General features: G+C 48.2%; 1 protein-coding gene across 1 annotated transcript in view; it reads left to right on the top strand.

The window, feature by feature from the left end:
• Positions 1 to 19,310, top strand: part of PTPRN2 (protein tyrosine phosphatase receptor type N2) — a 738,567-nt gene that overhangs the window by 418,029 nt on the left and 301,228 nt on the right. The window contains exon 11 of the mRNA XM_046668847.1: positions 14,602 to 14,666. Coding sequence (XP_046524803.1) covers positions 14,602 to 14,666 — 65 coding nt within the window. The remainder of the gene's footprint in view (positions 1 to 14,601; positions 14,667 to 19,310) is intronic.

The following is a 19,310-nucleotide window of genomic DNA, read 5'->3' as shown; positions in this document are numbered from 1 at the left end:
CATAGATACCTGCCCCCTCCTGGGGGGAGATGGTGCACATCTCACACGGTAATGGAGAAATCACGTGGAAAGTCAGGAGGGCGCAGAGGACTGTAACTGCACAGGTGCTGAGCCCGGCCGAACCACAGCGGGACAACAGCGCACCTGACCAGCAGAGCACCCTGTTCTTTTCTAGCGCACTGCACATCCATGAAAACTGGTATCTCACAAACCACGCCCTGAGACAACAATGCTGTTACGTTACAAAAATAAGTAAAAGGAAAACCTCATGTGTTTGGAAATTAAAAAAAAAAAATTTCCAAGAAGCCATGAGTTAAAGAAAAAGTCAAAATGGAAAGTAAGAAAGTGTAACTTTGCAGTAATGGACATACTGGACTATATTTCATTGTCTGGAGGTTTGCACTGAAAGTGGCAAGTGGAGAAATTTATTGCATCAACTGTTTATATTAGAAAAGAAGCAAGGCATAAAAATAATTGTTTTGCATTTAAGAAATTAGAAAAATAATGATAATAAACCCAAATAAAGTGGAAGAAAGGAAATAAGGTAAAGCAGAAATGAATGAAATAGAAAACAAAACAGAGAGGATAAGCCAAGAAAAAGTTTTCTTCCTTGAAAAAACTGATAAAATTGAAAAATCTCCATCATAAATGGTCAAGATAAAAGAGAGAGAAGGCAAAAATAATGTTGGGAATTAAAAGTGGAGTGTAAATATACATCCTTAGGCATATGAAAGGATAACAAGAGGGCCAGCCCTGGTGGCCTAGTGGTTATGTTCCACTTCAGCAGCCTGGGTTCAGTTCCTGGATGTGGAACCACACTGCTGGTTGGTGGCCATGCTGTGGTAGAGGCTTGCATACAAAACAGAGGAAGATTTGCCTCAGATGTTAGCTCAGGGTGAATCTTCCTCAGCAAAGAAAAAAAGGGATAACAAGAGGATATTGTGAACAACGTTATGACAATGTATTTGAACATTTAAATAACATGACCAAAATGAAGAAATAGAAAACTTTAATAGTGCTGAAACCAAGGAATAAATTGAATTAGTAATTAAAAGTCTTTCCACAGAGAAATTATGAGGCTCACATATTTCGTAAGCAAGAGTTCCACACATTCAGGTATCAGTCCTACACAGAACCTCCTGGCTCCACGGCTCCTGAAGTTGGTATTACTCTGATACCAAACGCAAGAGTGACAGCACAAGAAAGAGGGCTAGAGACCATTTCCCTTGGAAACAGATGCACAAACCAAACCAAATACAAGGGACTAAATCTCACAATTTATTTTAAAAATACATCATGAACAATTTAAATTCTGATGTGAGAAACATAATCTATCACATTAATAGTTTAAATAAGAAAAGTCATTAGTTAGCTCAATAAATCCAGATAAAAAGATGCTAAAATTTAGCATTCATTCGTAATAGAAATGCTTAGTAAAATAGGATGAGTTTGTTAAGTTGATTAAAAAAAAACTACAGAAACATCAGACGTCATAGTGAAACACTGAAAATATTCCCTTTAACACCAGAAACAAGACAAGGATGTGTGTCCTCACTTCTTTTATTATGTGTTGTCCAGGAGGATCCAGCCAGCATGCAGTGCAGCAGGAAAAAGAAATGGAGGAATGGTTAGAAAGGAAGAAACACTACTCACTACTCATAGACAATCTCCTTATGTACACAGAAAACACAAAAGGATATCCAGATAAAGTAACAGAATTAGTCAGATAGTTGAGGAAGGTTGTCAGGTATAAAATCATGTACAAAAAGTCAATTTCATGTCTATATTTAGAAAAAAGTTAGAAAATACGGCTTAAAAAAACAATCATCGTTTACCATTTTAAAAAGTAAGATACCAGGAATAGATATTTATTTAAATGTACAAGACCTTTATGGAGAAAGTTATAAAACTTTATTGAAAGATGTGAAAGAAGACGTAAATAAATGGAGAGATTTACACGTTCACAGATTGCGAATAATGATGTTAATTCTATGAAACCTCCAGATTCAATAAAATTTTAACAAAAGTCCCAGCAGATTGATTTGTTTATTTCATTTTATTTTTTTATATTTATTTGGAAACTTGACAACCTGATTCTAAAATGTATTTGTAAGTGCAAGAAGCCAAAACAGCCAGAACGCCCCTGCAGAGAGAAAGCAAGTGAAGGCTGCCATCCGTGACGTAGTGTATGGCAGCGCTTACGCTGAAGCGTGGGGGGTGCTGTGGGTCTGGGCAGGACAGACCTCAGGACCTGGAGTGGAGGATGCCCAGAAGTACACCCTCCTGCGGAACTGACTGATGGTAGAGTTGGCGTTGTAGATCAGAGGGAAGGGTGGCCTTCAGTAAATTGTGCTGCAAAAACGGGGCATCCAATTAGGGAAAACCTCTCCTCGTACATGACCATCAGTCCTGGGTGTGAGACTTACACGTGAAGGGCCAAACTGGTTTAGAGGAAAATATACAATAATATCTTTATGATCTTGGCATAGATGAAAAATTTTTAAACATGGTACCCCAAGTGCAAACCTTAAAGAAAATGATAAATTAGAGTGTATTAAAACGAAGAAATTGTGAAAGCTGAGCCACAGACTGAGATAAGGTAGTAACACATATAACTGACAAAGTATTAGTGTGCAGAATGTTTAAAGAACTCCTACAAAGCAATATGAAAAAGACAAGTAGCCCAATAGAATAATGGGTGAAAAGCACAAACAAAAATTTCAGATAAGAAGCAGTGTGAATGATGAATAAACACCCAAGACGGTACTCAACCTGATTAGTAATCAAAGAAATACACCTTGAAAGCACATGAGATGCAATGTCACGGCTACCAATGGCAAAAATGTTTATATCTGACAAGTTGGTGAGGATGTGGAGCAAGAGAAACTCTTATAAGCTGATGGCAGGAGTGTAAATTGACATAATCACGTTGGGACATCTCCGTCCTAGCGATTCTGCCAGACAGTCCTCTGCTCGTGCCTGGGGACAGCACAGAAATGCTCCCAGCAGCAGTGATGGAGATGTGAAGGGAAAAGGAGAAACAGCCCAGTTGTTCACTGGACTGTCCGCTGGATCGGACAACTGACTGAAGAAATAACTTATGACATCCTGTACTTGTATAACGCAGCCATACAGCAACAAGGGCCGCAGCGACCTGTGAGAACATAATGGTTAGGGGAGGAAGCAAGTCAGAGAAGAACATGTGTTATTGTTCCATCTTATTAAGTTCAAACCCAGCAAAACTATGCAATAGACGCGTGTGTGAAAAGGTCTGGAGGAAAGGAACCGATCAACCCAGAATTCGAAGAGTTAGAACGTCTGATGGGGAGGAAGCGGGGGCCCATGTGGGGCTCACGGAGGATCGAATGTCGGTGTAATCCTCCATTTCTTTCTCAGAGTGTAGGTGTCAGGGGTGTTTGCTGTCTTATTATTCTGTATAACCAGCGCTTATTTTATAAATATTCCTTGGTATCTATCTAACATATAACTAAATATAAATATAAAATAGTGATATTTTTGAATTACAAATTAACAGAAAAATGTTTCTAACTATCGAGAGGAAGTCACCGTGAGTTGGGTAGGGAGATTCTTCCCAGGAACCCCTGACACACATGTTTAATAAAATGTTGCATTTTATACAGATGCAACTGATACATATTTATTTTGTCTACACAACAGCTTTGCTGTTTCCTTCTCAGTGTGGCCAGGCTTCGGTTGTCTGTGCAGAAAGGAGCATGGCACGTTGTTTCGAGTGCTGGAGGGGCCTCTCTTTGGACTGGATTTGGTGGCAGGCAGGCCGGTCGCAGTCGGTGCTGCACTCCTCCAGCAGGTGGTTCTGCGTGGCCTGTCCACTGCCCCCCTCCCTGTGGTGGTCAGGCCAAGTGCACAGTGTCACAGGGCTCTTCCCAGCTGCCTCTCTCCTTTTCCTGGGACAGGTGAGCTCCAGTGCCCTGTGCCCAGAGCTTTGGAGGCTCACAGAGCAGAGAGAGAGCCCAGCTCCTTGTGGGAAAAGTTGATGCAACACCCATTCTGACAAAGGAAGAGCCAGGCAGCAACCCCCTCCTCCTGCCCCGTTCTTTCTCTTAGAATTCAGCTTTAAATGGTAGCTCCGGTTTTAGTAAATAATTGTCAGGGAAGTGGTTATGTTCCAGGGTTATTTTAATTCTTTCTGACAGTTAGCAAAATTAAATATGCAGACATTGTGGCAACATGCTGCTCTGAGATGACTTGACGTAAAATGATTAACATCACAACGTGTCCTTGTGTTTTGTGTTGTCACAGCGAGGTGTGTTACAACACAGCAGGGCGGCACGCCCTGCCAGCCAGGCAGATCGCCGGTGCCCCACAGGCGCCCTCCTGCACACTGTCCCTCAGGCCTGTTTGACAGGCGGCTCTGCACCGGTTTGCTTTGCACACAGTCCGGTTCCGTGTGGCCGTGCGGGAAATGGCAGCCTTGTCTCATGACACCTGAGAATGTGTTCTTAAACCAGGCCTCCTGGAGCGGCAGCCTCCATCAGAAGAGAATCTTGAGGGTCCAGTAGAGCAGCCTCAGATACCTTTTCTGGATTAACACTTTGATTTGAAAACTTGAACTGTGGGTGTGGCAAAGATCACCACTGGTGATAGGGATGTTAGTGATAGTACAGTTACAGCGATGGGAGTGACGCCATAGTGATGAGAGTGACAGGACACCACCACCGCCGCCAGCAGGGAGTGAGCCCTCCTCGTTCTGCAGTCCCATATGCCTTCCCTCAACACATAGTCCCGAGAGCGCCCTGTGTGCCTGACATCGGCCTGTGCACTGGGGCCTCCCATGTCACAGACGAGCCCCTGCCTTGTTGAGCTTACGTTCTAGTGAGGAGAGCCGATAAGGAATGAGTGCACATCACGTCAGATGGGATCACTGCCTGGGGAGCAGTAAGCAGGATGAGGGACAGGAGCCACACAGGTCAAGGGGCTGTGTGCACGGGGCAGCAATAAAGGGACTTTAAACTGAGACATGGAAGACATGAGTCATGCTGATACCTGGGGACGACATTCTGGGCCCAGGGAACAAGCAGCCTGTGCCAAAGCCCTGGGCAGGAGGGCAGCTCTGGGAGTGTTCGTGGATGGAAGGAGCTGCAGAGGTGGGAGCAGAGGCCTGGGCATCGAAGGAGGGTCAGATCTGGAAGGCCGTGCACCTGTGGCAAGGACTTTAGACGGGCCCTGAGTGAGGTGCGACCCCAAGGCAGGGCTTTGCTGTGAGGAGTGACGTGAGGGAGCTGCATTTTGCAGGACCACTGCCGCTGTGCCTATCATCAGCCCACCCCAGCCTTCGAGGGTCAGGAGCACAAATGGAGGCCCTGTGCTGGGCATCTAGTGGTTAAGAGTCTGTAGGAAGCTAACGAATTGTTAAGAAGTTCTGCCTTCATACTTTGAAAAAGATATTTTCATAATGAAAAAAATTGTTTAAATATATATCGAGCTATAGGTTTTATTTCTGGAAGTCAGCCAAACATAAAGGACAGCCGGACTGAATTATTATCTGGCAAGCTGGGGGTTCTCTTGATGGGCCAGTGGAGTTTGGATGAGTAATAAGTTAAAGCCATATACAATTCCTAAATTATTGTATATTTATTTATAAATGTATTTTCTTCCTTTTGTTTACAAAATCGCTAATTATATCATTTAACAAAGATTTTTATAAAATTTGTGCATTTAGATGGAAATGGTACAAGTGTAATTACACACAGCGTATAAAATGTGAAAGTATTTTCATCACAAATATAAGATATATATCAAATTGAGAATTAAATTATTTATATGTCTTCAAAAAGGTTATTTTTTAAAAAATATTCTAAATGAACTATTATAAAACAAAATATAATTAATAAATGACAAAGCTTTAAATCAAAGTATGTAAATAAAGCTGCATTTTTAATTCTGTTTTTTGAAAATTTAATCAAATTGTAGTCATTTTTATAAAAACAAAATATATGCAGCTGTGGCCGCAGTGTCCTCCGTTGCCAGTGTAATGAACAGCAGTGTGATTCCTGCGTGCGGTGTCTAGAGTGGCACACATAGACATTGATAAGCAGTAGGCACTGTTCAGCATTGCAGGCTGCATCCCCACCGCCATGCACAGCTGCTACAGATGTGGTCTCATCCACAGAAACTTGCAGAACCACAAACTGAAAAGCAAAGAAACATGGGAGTGGACCCTCAGCATTGCTGGGAAATGACACTTCTTCAGGCAAGAATCTTTTGCTTTCAGGCTGAGAGGCAGGATTTGACAAGTTCGTTAATGTGCGTCTGCTACAACTCAGACCCTCTCCACCCACTCCCAAGCTCAAAACCCTTGTGGCGTTAGACGGGAGTAACATGCTGCTTCCAGAGCAGAGGCCAAGGATGTGGGGGACCCTCCCCATGCCCAGCTTGCCTGTGGCCGCCCTGGTGGTGGGTCGAGAAGCCCAGGGCAGCATCCTGTTGATCACAGGGCAGCTCCGTTAGGGGTCCTTCTGTGGTCTCTGTCCCCTTACCCAGCGGGTTTGTGGGGTAGATAAGCTGCTCCAGGCCGAAAGCCCATCTGCAGGGGCTGAGGAGAGGCAGGGCCAGCCACCCCACAGGGCCGTAACCTTCCCTAAAGCAAGTCGGGCCCCCTGGTGCCACCTCACCTCCTGTTTTCTAATGGAGCACAGCCATTAAGTTGTCCCATTGCAATGTAGATCGCAGAGGAGATTTCTGCACATCCTTTCAGGTTAAAATAACGGGGATCAAGAGAGAGGCAAAATTATTCCACTGTAGCTACGTGCTTAATTATATGGGATACTGCCTAAATTGTCAAGTGCAAAGAATTATTCTGATAAATTAAAATACTAATTAAAGAGGCTATTGCAGAATTTTGAGAACATTGTAGAGTTCTGCTTCTCCAGGTAATTTGCATATCCTTCATCTAGCGAATTTAATTTTAAAGGACTTCTCTTTTGTGTTTGGAAACCCTTTTTGTCTCCCGTGAAGATAAAAATGGGCTTTATGCATCGTTATCTCCTTTATTAAAGCAGCTCCTCCCAGGGTCTCCGCATCCTGGCCTGCCGGCCAGCCCATAACCACCAGCTCAGAATCCACGCTCGGCCATAAAAATAACTCAGAACTGACATTTGACAGAATGTTTGGCAGAAGCAAGGCTTCTGCTTTACCCCCAAAATGCCTCAGCAAAGACAGAAAAAGTGGCCATGTCCTCGTGGAGTTCACAGAAAGGCTGATGGTGACTCTGCACTCGCACAGTGCTTCCTGAGAAAGAGTAGTGTGTGCACGGGGACATGCCCGTGGGAGAGGCGCCCTGTCCTGCCTGCTCAGAGGCAGTCTGAGGCCTGATGGAGGAAAATCACGCCTGTGTGTGGGGTGCAGCCTACGAATGTGGAAAGACTATTTCTGTCGCAATTCCGTTCAGCAGAAGGGTGTCTGATAGAAAGCCATGTGGTCGTGTAGGGAGCCCTCGGAGGAAGTACTGTAAAATGATCAATGTGTAAGAACGGCGTTGGGAATGGTGTCCCGAGTGGCCTGAAAATCACAAAGCAGGCTGAGGACTACGAGGCTTGTTTCTCTTTTAGGCATATTTGACCTAAAAAAACCAGAAGGCTTGCTTAGAATAAATTGTGTACCTGTTACATGTGCTAGAGAAAAAGCAAGATTCCACAGCTTCTCCATTTTTCCATCGCCACCAATGAGAAATTGCAAAAACAAAAACATTAAATAAAATAAAGAGAGAGACAGGTGTTGTTGGACAGGGATTGGCCCTGAGACTGACAGAAAGGTGGAAAAGGAGCACAGAGCGCCTGACGTCCCCAGACGCCGCAGCCACCAGGGGAGCTCGCGGACGTGGCAGGAAACTGTCCGCCATCTCCCAGGAGGTTCCTCAGGCAGAGAGGGAAGCCGGGGCTTCTGGAATCTGGGTTCTCACAGTGCCCCCACTTCCCTGCGCCTTCTCAGGGCGTGCCGGCGTTCAAGACCGTGACCGAGTTGTGACTTGAAGTGAACCACGGCGTTGGGTGCAGCTGGCTGGCAGGATTCTGGAAGGAGCTATGAGCAGATGCTGCGCACATCTCAGAAGGGCTCTCCGGGAAGCGTTGTGGCAAACGGTCTCCATTTCCTTTGTGGAAGAGCCCCATGGTGGTACCCAAGGGGAACCCTGTAGCTGGGACTGCCTCACCACGACCCCAACTGCTGTGATGTCCTGTGGAGAATGTGAAGAAATGAGGGCAAAGTGACGTATTTTGGGGTAGATTCATCGCTTGTTGAACAACCACAACTAAAGAACATAATCTGTGGGGTAGTATAAATCTGAAAGACAGTTACTGGTCCACACCGCAGGGCACCTGTCCTGGGTCTGTCCTAGTCATCTTTATGTGTGTGCATTTTTGGAGGAAAATAACGGGAGAGCTGGTTAACATCTGCATTCTGGGTGAAGAGTCTATGGGATGGAAGGATGTACCAGACATTGCAAAGTGAATTGTAACAGAGACAGATGTGATGTCCTGACTCAGGCTGACAGTGATGGTCCACCTGCCGTGTTCCATCCATCACACCTGCAGAATAGGTGACATACTCCTGGGGGACTTTGCCAGCAAGACTCTGAGTGACAATGACCCCTCTGTGCTGATGCTGGCCAGACCACATCCAAGTGACACGGTCATATCTGGTGGCCCTCTTTCAGATGGATGTTGGACACACAGAGAGCTGCATGCCTGCACACACACCCTTCCAGCCACTGGCGTCCCTCACCTGACAGACCTCACCTGACCACCTCAGACAGACGCAGCTGCTATCATGGCCCCCGTTAGGCTGTCAGCTCGAGAAGGCTTGTCTCATTCCTCACAAGGCCGAGCGCCTGGCACAGGGAGTGTCTGAACAAGTGCGTGGATGAATGGGTGCAGGGGGAGAGGTAATTCTCTCATTCAACCATGCTTCAGTCTGGCTAATCCTGAAAATAGCTGGTGGTGGGAGATGGAGGCACGCTTTTAGGAATGGACATGACCAGAACCACCTCCAGAGTTTCTGATTTGAAGGCCTGGACGGGCAGGAAACAACATTTTTACAAGTGCCCAGGTGGAGGGATCTAAACCCACTGCTGCGAGGAGAGGGGAAGGAGCAGGCTGTCCTGAGAGAGGAGAAAGCAGGGCCTCTCCTGGCTCCCCTTGTGCAGAAGAGAGAAGGGCCCGTCCCGCGTGGCTCTGAGAGCAGGCGGAGCTCGACTTGGAAGTTCCTGCGACGTGTGACTCTTGCAGGAGGAAGATGTAACCTGAGTTGTCTAAACAAGGTCGCGAGGGACACTTGAGCTGATGTTCAGCCTCTGAAACGAAAACAGAAGCATCGATCGACAAATGGCAGCACTGGGGATGAGAGATGATGGGCACTGCAGAGCAGCGAGCAGGCAGATGCTGTCCTCCTCCTGTGAATGGCCTCTGGCCAGGCTGCCACACGGACCCAGAGAAACAGCTGAGGAACCACTGCCGCGCGCCGAGCCCCATGTGTGCACGGCACAGAGGCTCCACACAGTCCCACAGCCACTTGTCAAGTGGGCATCGGAGTGCCCAGGTCTCATAAGGGAAACTGAGGCAGGGTGCAGTTCAGTAACGAGCTCAGGACACAGGCTGGCCATCCTAACTGCAGATACCTTGTTCTGTTCAGCTCTGTGAGGAACTCACCCCTGCAGATGAGAGGAATGATGGCCAGCGAGGAGCTGAAGATCACTAGGCATTATGTGCACGTGTGGCTGTGTGCTAGTCTCCACTTTTAAGAGAAAATGTCTTGGGAACAGGTTTTGCCCAGGACTTTAAAGCATAAAATGGGAAAATTTTATTGGATAAGAGGAGGCAGACTCTGCTATCCATGCAAAGTTTGGGAAGTGGCAGCTCTCCATGGATTTCGTGTCATTCTAAGGGTAAAATGAGTAATTAATTGACAAAACAAAGGGTGCCAGCAGTGAGCACCTGCAGGGACTCAGGGAAGCACAGAGGCTACGGAGCAGACAGAGAAATGGGCTTACAGGACGGTGGGTCCTCAGGACGTGCCATTGGTGGCCACAGAGAACGGGGAAGGGAGAGTGGATGGTGAGGTTCCGGGGCTGCGGGAGCCTAGGATTGGCTAGCATGGGGAGGAAAGCACGCAACTCTCGCCTCTGTACAGCCATCCATCACACGAAGGAAGTGGAGTCAGGGCCTCGTTGCAGGCCATCCCGCAGAAAGCGTGAGGAGAGACCGTTACCAGGGGTTGGACCAGGGCTCGCCCCATGCAGCTCACCCCTGGCTCGCTCCGCCTCGACGTGGCGAGTCCGCTGGGGCCAGGGCTCTCTGTGGCCTCAGATCACTGCCCTGTGTCTTCTGGTGGATAATTCCCTCGAGTGCTTCATTCAGTTCTTGGTGACAAGCCATTTTCCCCTCAGCTCTTTTCGTCAGGTGCGAGTCTCAGAATTCCCTGGGTTTCCTGCCTAGACCCACTTGCAGGACACTGACCCTGAGCAAGGCCAGCCTGGCGGTGTCCTCGTCGCAATTAGCATTGGCCTTGGGCTGTGGGCCAGACCATGTCCTGCAAATTTGTATGCTGAATCCCTACCCCAGAGTGACTGTGTTTGGGGGTTGGGGGTTAATTAAGGGTATATGAAGTCCTAAGGGTGGGGCCCTAATCCCCTAAGACCCGTGGCATCACAGGAAGAGGGAGAGGAAGACCTCTCTCCACACAGAGAGAAGGCAGCTGTGTGCGTCCAGGAAGAGGGTCCTCCCCAGACACCAGCCCTGCCGGCACCTCGATCTCACCCCGGGTGTCAGCCTCCAGAGCTGTGGGAAGTCGACGTCTGCCACTTAAGACGCGGTGCGTGGTGTTTGTGGCAGAGCCCCAGCTGACTGCGGCCCCTCGGAGACAGAGCGGCTGTGAATCCTGCGGTTCAGACCTGGAGTTTAGGACGAGATGGACTCGCCTCTGGCTCTCGACAGTGCCACACCCTGTGTCTCCTCAGTTTCCCCATTTCTAAGATGGAGGCAACACAGTCTACTCCCTGGGCGTTTCCAGGGATGAAGGGAGGCCCAGTGTGCATGCCGGCCTGGCTCGGTGCTGCATGTGGCCAAGTTGTGGGTGTTTTCATGGTTTACTTTGTGGTTGGGATTTGACTGGCACTTTGGCCTTGGGTTGGTTCAGAAGGAGGAACTGGTCCCTGCACTCTATAAAGCCCTTTACAGCTTCAGAGACAGCCCTCGTTTACACAGTTTGGGTGGTTTGCCCCAATTGCTGGTGGTTTTGAACTGACTAAACTAACTTTTAAGCAATCGAGGCAGCCTTGAGAGCAGCTGAGCAGCTGGCTGGGCTGTTGGAGTTGCTGTGTTTCCTGGAAAGAGAGCTCGCCTCGTGCTGGGCCCTGAGGAGCAAAGATGAACTGGCGCCCGTGCCCTCCAGGGCACACGCGGGCTCAGGCAGATGTGTGAGGGACCAGCCACGGCACAGCGCCATATCTCATGGACTCCAGGCCTTTACGTTGTTCTATGAACCACTAAAAAGCAAAGACACCACCAGTTAAACTGTAACATAGTGCTTTCTAATCAGTTGGACTTACTTTCTGCTTATTGAATCAATCTTTCAGGCTCAGTCATCAAAGTTGCTGCTGTGCGTGTGTCAGAGGAGTGTTCTGGCTTCCACGTTCAGAGTGTCATGTTCCTACACGACACCTGTGGTTTTCCACACGACAGCATTGCCGGGTCATCAGGAGCATTTATTCATTTATCTTAGGTGAGGAAGATTGTCCCTGAGCTAACATCTGTGCCAATCTTCCTCTGTTTTGTATGTGGGATGCTGCCACAGCATGGCTTGACGAGCAGTGTGTAGGTCTGTGCCCAGGATCCAAACCAGCGAACCCCAGGCTGCCGAAGCTGAGGGTGTGAACTTCACCACTGCACCACCAGGCTAGCTCCAGTATCTCTTAAAGAGTCTATGAGATGATCTTCCAAGCAGTATCTCATCCAACCAGCCGACACCCCTTCTAGAAGTTTCTGGAGCTTGTCAGAAGGTGCCAGTGGAGAATTTTCTGATAGAAAGGAGACACATATTCTTTCAAGGCCGTCCAGTGGTGGCGGCAGGCGACTGTGCAGTAGGCCAGGTTTGCACGCAGTGCAGTGACTCTGTCAGGCCCAACTGTAGACGTGTTAAGATGTAGGGGAAATGCACCTTTTAGAATCAAGGAGATATGATGTTTTAAGACCTAAAGTTTGGGTATAAACAACGTGTTATACCGGTGGGGCTGGAGCCAGTTCGTACCAGCTCACTGGAGCTCATTTTTACTCTTTCAGGAATTTTGTGAAATTAAAATTTCACATTATGCCATTATAAAAAATTAAATTCTACATACTTACAGTTAAATTATGTTAAAAAAAAAAAAAAGGACTAGATCCCCAACTCATCATTGCGCGATTTGTTTAATACATTTTACTATCGTCTATGCCCATGAGATTCTCGCCGTATCTATGTGGTGGAAACCCCGGATAACGGTGTGGTACCACCGTGCATCTCTCCCCAACTCCACTTGGTGACTTTATATGAGCATCCTGATGGCGTCCACACGTAGGAGTGACAACACCACAGTGCGAGGTTGCCTGGGGGTGTGGTGAGCCCACACAGCAAAGCTGTAAGATGCGAAGACACGTCCTTGCTGCAGGCTCCAGGGGCGGGTGGTGCCAGGAAGGCCTCCCAGCGCAGGGCAGTTCAGGCTGCTTGCAAGATGATCGTGTTGTCACCGAGCTGAGAAGGTCGATGATGTGTTTCTGGCAGGGGAAAGGGCCTGCCTGAGGGCCTGGGGCAAGGAGACCAGCCTGGACCTCGGGGACTGGCTGGGCAGGGCTGTGTGTCTGCGGGAGAGCCGAGGGAAGGGCTTGGAAGCCCTATTGAGGAGTCTGCAGACAGGTGAGCCAGGGAAGGAGTCTAGGCAAGAACCAGCAGTGTCTGGCCTTCTGCACATGGTAGAGATGGACCAGCTCTGACGGCGGGTTGCATGGGGCCACCACCTGCTTCGTAGACGAGGTTGTGTTGACACAGCCAGGACCACTCCCTGTTCCCTTAGGTCTCATCCTGCTGCCTTCACACTGCGGGGCAGGTGGTCTCCTTGGCAGGTCCAGCCTGCAGTGCCTGCCGCCGGGCCCTGCTGGACGCTGGCTGACCCTTGGATTGCACCATCTCCAGTGTTATTGTTGGGCTGGTGTTTCCATCCCTGAGCCTGAAATATCTGTTACTGCTTTGCAGCAAAAGGTGGAGTGCTCTTTAAATTCCACTTTTATGTACTTTCTGTTTCTCAGCCTGTTTAAGAGTTCAGTAACTATTATTCCCCCAAAAGCAGCTTGCCGTTCAGTAAATGTTTCCCTTGTTTGCAGAACAGTAAAATCGGCTGCTTCATGCTCTGTCTCTTACAGAACGTTCTCTTCCAGTCCAGGTTTACTTTGGGCCACGGCCCCCTGCCTCCCTCTGCTGCCTCAGCTTAAAGTGTCTGGAGGCACCATCGCTCCACCCAGACAGTGCCGCCTCCCTCTCTGAGTGCGTGGATAATCACCCAAATGTAAAAAGCAATGTTCACTTGTTCAAAGGGAAAACTTTCCACAAGACAATGAAGAGGCCTGCAGGGTGGGGAGTGCCGTCTGCCGCGGGTCTCATTTGTATCACTCTAAGAGACGCGATTTCATTACCCAGATTCACGTACGTGTGTTACAAGAAGAGATGAAAGTAATTGCTGTCTGCTTGCTCCCTCATTCTGCATTAATCACAAGCACAGTGCACTCTTCATTCTTAGGGCTTGCAGTAAAATTCTATTTTTTCTGGTTTTCATTTCCAAAATGATGGGCTTTATCCAAAAGAATATTTCTACAGAATCGTAAGCCAAGGTCAATTGCTTTGTGATCCAGCTTCCTCCCGACCAAGGAGGGCAGGTGGGCTTTCGGTGTTAGCATCAGGATTCCTGGGTTTTCATTTGTGTCTGCTAATTGTCTCCAGGGCTCATTTCTCTTGGTCTGATGTGGAGGGTAATTCATGCTCTGAAAGTCTTCCTTGTTCTAAGTCAGGAGCAAATTAGGGTGAGGCTCGTGTTGGAGCTGAATTAATATGGACTGTTTCTCACGGGGCACAGTAAGAGGGACTAGAGCGGCTCCCAGCCGTCTCGGAGTGAGTGCACACGTGCAGTCGGGCCTTTCAGGGAGTCTTCCCTGTGAACCAGAAGTCTAGCTAACAGGACATATTTCCCAACGATTACATAATTAATAGCCATCCTATTCTAAAATAAAACTTGACAGTTTGCAAAGCATGCGTTCGAACAATCTCCCATCCAGTGATGCCAGCAATTCTGAGGACTTCCCATGATGACTCTGTGTAGATGAAGCGGAAGGCGCACAGGCAGGCTGGCCCAGCACATCAGCTCCTGAGTAGGAAATGGGGTCCCTCGCTCAGGTTTTCCAGCTCCAGGCGGGTTCACACACTGCTGTTATTAGGCTGTCCGAGCAGTGGTGTAACGGAATTTTTCAATGGAGCAAAATGCTCAGGCTGTGTTGAGAATGTTACCTCTCCAAGCTGATGCCTCTGTTTCTTAATTTTTCCTAACAGTTGAAAATAAGGACAACTTGGAAAAAACATCTGGACTGAAAATCCTTCAAACCGGAGTCGGGTCGGTGAGTAACTGAGGGGCTGCCCTCTCAGATGCGCTCGATCGCGGCCTTGGTCTCGTCTCTGGGTGGAGACCTGGTGAGCGGAGGCCGGGGGCGGTGAGCGGAGTGTGGGTCAGTCCGACGAGGTTGGAGGTTGTGCTGACTGTGGGGGAGACCTGCTGGGTGGCGCACCGCAGCCCTCACTGACTGAGGGTGCTGACCCCTGTGGATGGCTAACTTGACGCTGCTTTTGGTTTCCTTTGTAATCATAATTTGGTGTCTCCCCAAGAAAAAGCAGTTGTGGATGAGAAAAACAGAGAAAGCTTCAGAAAATGTGTACTTCCTCCTTCAGTGTTTTGTTATTGCTAAATTTGTGGACCTGAGCAAGCCAAGAGAAATTGTTCTTTCCTCCGGGATTCGGTGGGGCCTACTTCTGTCTTCCTTATTTAAAGACACATATTTGGGTAAGGGCCATATCAGAGAATGAATGCCTGCGTAATATAATTTAGAATCTATCAAACAGCAGTCATGTCCTAACATTGCTGTGCTGGTATCAGAAAGAGGTACTTGACCAGACACTCCATCAGCAATTAAAGCTGATGGCGCTCACCTCCGGGAACCCTGGCTGATGCCTGTGTTCCCAACCTCAGGCAATTTAATGAATTGTTCTCAGAACAACGGACGTGATTCATCCCAGGAGTGGTATGTTGCCACTCATAAGTCAGCGTGGACTGAAACCAATCTGTGCTATCGCATTTGAAATTCTAGATTTCACGGCACTCCCCATTACAGATAATTAACTGTTAAGGGGCGGCTTATTGATGAGTGCTCCTTGCTAACCGCAGAGATGTCCTCCGCACAGCCACTTGGAGGCGAGCCGCTGTCTTTGGGGAAATCTCCTGTTCAGCAGTCGTGAGTCCTGGCTCTTGAAATAAGAGGTTGTTTAATTGGTGGTTCTTCAGCAGCAGAGGCCGCCGTGCTTCCCGAGCAGGGGTGCGTAAGAACAGCCTTGCGGAAGCGCACTGGGCCTTGAAGACACGCGTGTTGCAGTGACCCGGTGGGCAGAGTGCAGGAGAGAAAACAACTGATGACTGACAGAAACTTGTCAGAAAATGCTTGAAGGGACTGAAAGACACTCCCGTTCTTGTTTTTTCTCACTCCCTGGCCGGCTCAGCCTGGCTTAATGAAGCGTTTGACAGCTGAGGACTCTGGTCTTTCCCCACCGTAACGTGCTGTACCTTTAGCAGTCAGTGAGGGTGAGGTGGAAATCAGGAGTCTGTGGGGGTCCCAAGACCATCTGTACCCCGTGGAGGGTGCAGTGACCGTGGCAGAAAGGGCCAGAATGGCTTGGAGGATCGAAGTCCGTGATGGAAGCATTCCACTTTGGCTGCCTGTATCTTGGGTGTAGAAGTAGACATGAAATCCTCCTTGCCCTTCCTCTCCCTTCTCATCCCCGTGAAGTGGGATCCGGTTTGGTGCCGAGTCATTCCACAGGAGGGATATTGGTGTCCAGTGGTCGGGGAGCAAATCCAGACTGGTCCAGGTTAAAGCCACTCGTGTAGGCTGAGCAGAGAAAGCTCTGATGCTGCGAACCCTCCCCCATTACAGGGCATGTCGGCCGTGTGGGAGGCCGGCTGGGGGCTTGGGAAATGTGCTCTGGGGAGCTGAGGCAGGTGCCGCCCTGGAGGAGGGGAGGCAAGGCAGGGCTGCCGTGGGTGATAATGGGACCCCAGGGCTGGTTGGGGGATGCCTGGCGTGGCACCTGGAACTCAGTGGCCGTCCTCCTGATGGAAACGTGGTCTCCTGCGGTTCAAGAAAGAGAGGTAGGACGTGGTGATGGGGTCAGCCTGCTGACTGGCTGGCTCTAGTCAAGCATGGCTTTCGTACATACCCTGCCAAACATGTTCTTAAACGTCACGAGATCTAACGCCGATATCAGTAAACCTTGGGCCTGAAGGGTGGGCCTTCCTCTCTGTCCTGCTTAGGACAAGCGGCTCAGTCCCGATCTGGGAGGATGTGGGGGTCAGGAAGTTGTGACTTCCTTCTCCTCGCTCCTCCCCAGGGTCACCGCCAAACTCTGCTCTCAGTGACAATTCCTGCTTTGGTCCCTAGGCCATCTCTGGCAACCTCTGACCTCCAGTGATTTTCCTCATCTACCAGGGAATTGAGGGTTTTTATTCTCTTCAGGACTTGATGTAATCTGTTAATGAACAAAAATTCAACTCATAAATTTAAAAATCTAATTAGCTTTATTCAGTGATTTGTGAATCGAGGAGCATCCCATCTAGTAAATAGAAAGTAAGGCCTCTGGGGAGTTGTACAAAGTGGAAGTATTTAGAGGCAGAAACTGGGTGGGACAAGGAAGTTGTCAGCAAAGGAGAAGAAAGATTGTTCCAGGAAGGGCCCCCTTTCTCTGGGGGAAGGTGCAGGGGTCTTATTGGGCAGATGACCTCGCCAGTGCTGGTCAGGAATTTCTGGACTGAACAGTGTAAGGTCACCTCCCTGGGAGAGGCTGAAACTGCAGTTAAGTCTTGGTTTGCTTCCTGGGGGTAAATGACTCCCCCTTGAGCCTGTTATTTGTTTTTTTTAAGAGTTCCTTCAACCTAGAGCCCATCATCAACTCTGCAAATTATCATCTGTTATCTCTCTGAATGTTGCCTCTCTCCCAGGTTCTCTGTTCTCACTGCATGACTCAGTTTCCTCTGTTGTCCAATGGTGGTGATCACCGAGTCTCCCTCACTGGGTCGTTGTGCAGATTTGCTGAGATAATAGATGTGAATGCCTGGACATAGTGTGCACTCTGCAGATACTCTCTTCCTCGGCACCGTCCTTGGTACCCTGCCGTGGTGCTCCTCTCAGAGAGGTGTGGGCCTTCTCCGTGCTGTGTCTCAGACTGCTGTTTCATACTCACCCCTTTATCTCAGTGCCCCGTGATGGATTATTTCCTCACACTGTATTCCGAATCTCTCCTTCTCTGCATCTAGCCTTTTATAAAACTGAAATGTTAGATACTTTTGTTTAGTTACTGTATTTTCCACTTCCAGAAAACAATTGTTTAGTGCATCTTCAAATCTGTTTTTTTCTACTGACTTTTATGTTCATTATGTTTTTGGTACTTTATCTTTTTAATCATTTTACAGCTACTTAAATTATAGTCTTATTCATACTCTTTCACTGTTTCCTAATATTGGGTTTCTACTACTCCTTTTTGTTACACTTCTTCCTCCACGAGAAATGGAGGTTCATTTTCTTGTGTGGTTTATGAGGGATTTGTGTGTGTGTGTGTGTGTGAGCTCACCTTCAGTGGTGATAGATTATACTAGAAGTGTGATTCTCTGTAAGAGTTTCTGCATGCTTTTTGTTTACTTCCACTGGGACCCTCAATGTCTAAGTGGATCCATTTCTGTGCTAATCTCCCACCTTGAAGTTTCTGCCCCTTTAAAGTAGTAAAATCCGTGCATGTGGCACAGGTCTGGTTTCAGCCTCGGTCTCCTTCCCAGGGTAGCAAGTGCTTGATCCTGGCCTCCATTCGTAGGTGAGGCAGCTCTCCAAGGTTCTAGGCTTAATCTGAGGTCTCAGTTTTAGCCTTCCCACCTCCTGCAGCTCCAGGGCCATATCTGCTATCCTTGTGTGGACACAGAACCCTATACCCCAAGCCCCAGGTCTCAGGCCATCAAATCTATATAGTGCCAAAACCCCAAGAGCAGCTGTAGCTCCAGCTCCCTGTTACATCCTGGGTTTGATTTCCCTCTTCATTTTGGAATCTGGAGATTCCCGTTCCTTTACTTTTGTCTTAGCTTTGTATGGTTTTAAGTGGATGCATTTTATTCAGTATTCCCATGTGTATCAGTGAGAGGACCCCCGCCCTCCTCAGCTCAGCGCACTGTTTGTTCATTCAGAGGATATTCACTGAGTGCTTGCTGTGTGTCTGGTGCTGGTGTAAGGACTGGGGTGACAGCAATGAACCAAACAGACTTGCTGTCCACATGGAGCTTCCAATCCACCAGAAACTGGAGGCCCATGAGGAACATTTCATCTTTCCTCTCAAGACAAAAGTCCTTCCACCACCTTCACTGGTTTCTGTCTCGCATGGGCAAACCATGTCTCGTCTCTTCAGCTCCAGTGTCCTTCATATCATGTCCACTTGTGGACACACTTCACAACTCCTGTCCCTCTCAATTTACACTCAGTTTACACACCTGGTCTCCAACCTAGTTCCCTGCTCTCGCTGTACTTGACCTTTGAGCCCCAGGCATCTTGAAGTCTCCTTTTCACTTCTGTGTCCCACCCTGACCACACCCCTGGCCTATTTAGTCTGCACCCACCTCCCATTCAAGACCAAATCTTCAATACTCTTACCCTCACCTCCCCAGGCCTCCTCCAAAATCATTGTTTCTTTTCATTCATTCACCAAGAAATATTGAGCACAACTGTGTGCCGTCAGGAACGTCCATGCTTTAATGCAAATATTTATTTTCCTCCACTTCCCCCACTAGGTTGTGGTTTCTAGGTAGAAGGGAGTGTGTCTTACTGACTTTGCTGTCACCTCCTTGCTAGGCTGACTGATCTCACCAGAAATTCATCACCACAGATCTCAAAGGAAGCCTCAACACTACCAGACAATCATTTTAAGAATGTTCACCCTCCCACACTCCAAAACATCTACTT

Source organism: Equus quagga, chromosome 8 (genome assembly GCF_021613505.1).
Source record: "Equus quagga isolate Etosha38 chromosome 8, UCLA_HA_Equagga_1.0, whole genome shotgun sequence".
Taxonomy (NCBI): domain Eukaryota; kingdom Metazoa; phylum Chordata; class Mammalia; order Perissodactyla; family Equidae; genus Equus; species Equus quagga.
This window is presented reverse-complemented; position numbering and strand designations above follow the sequence as displayed.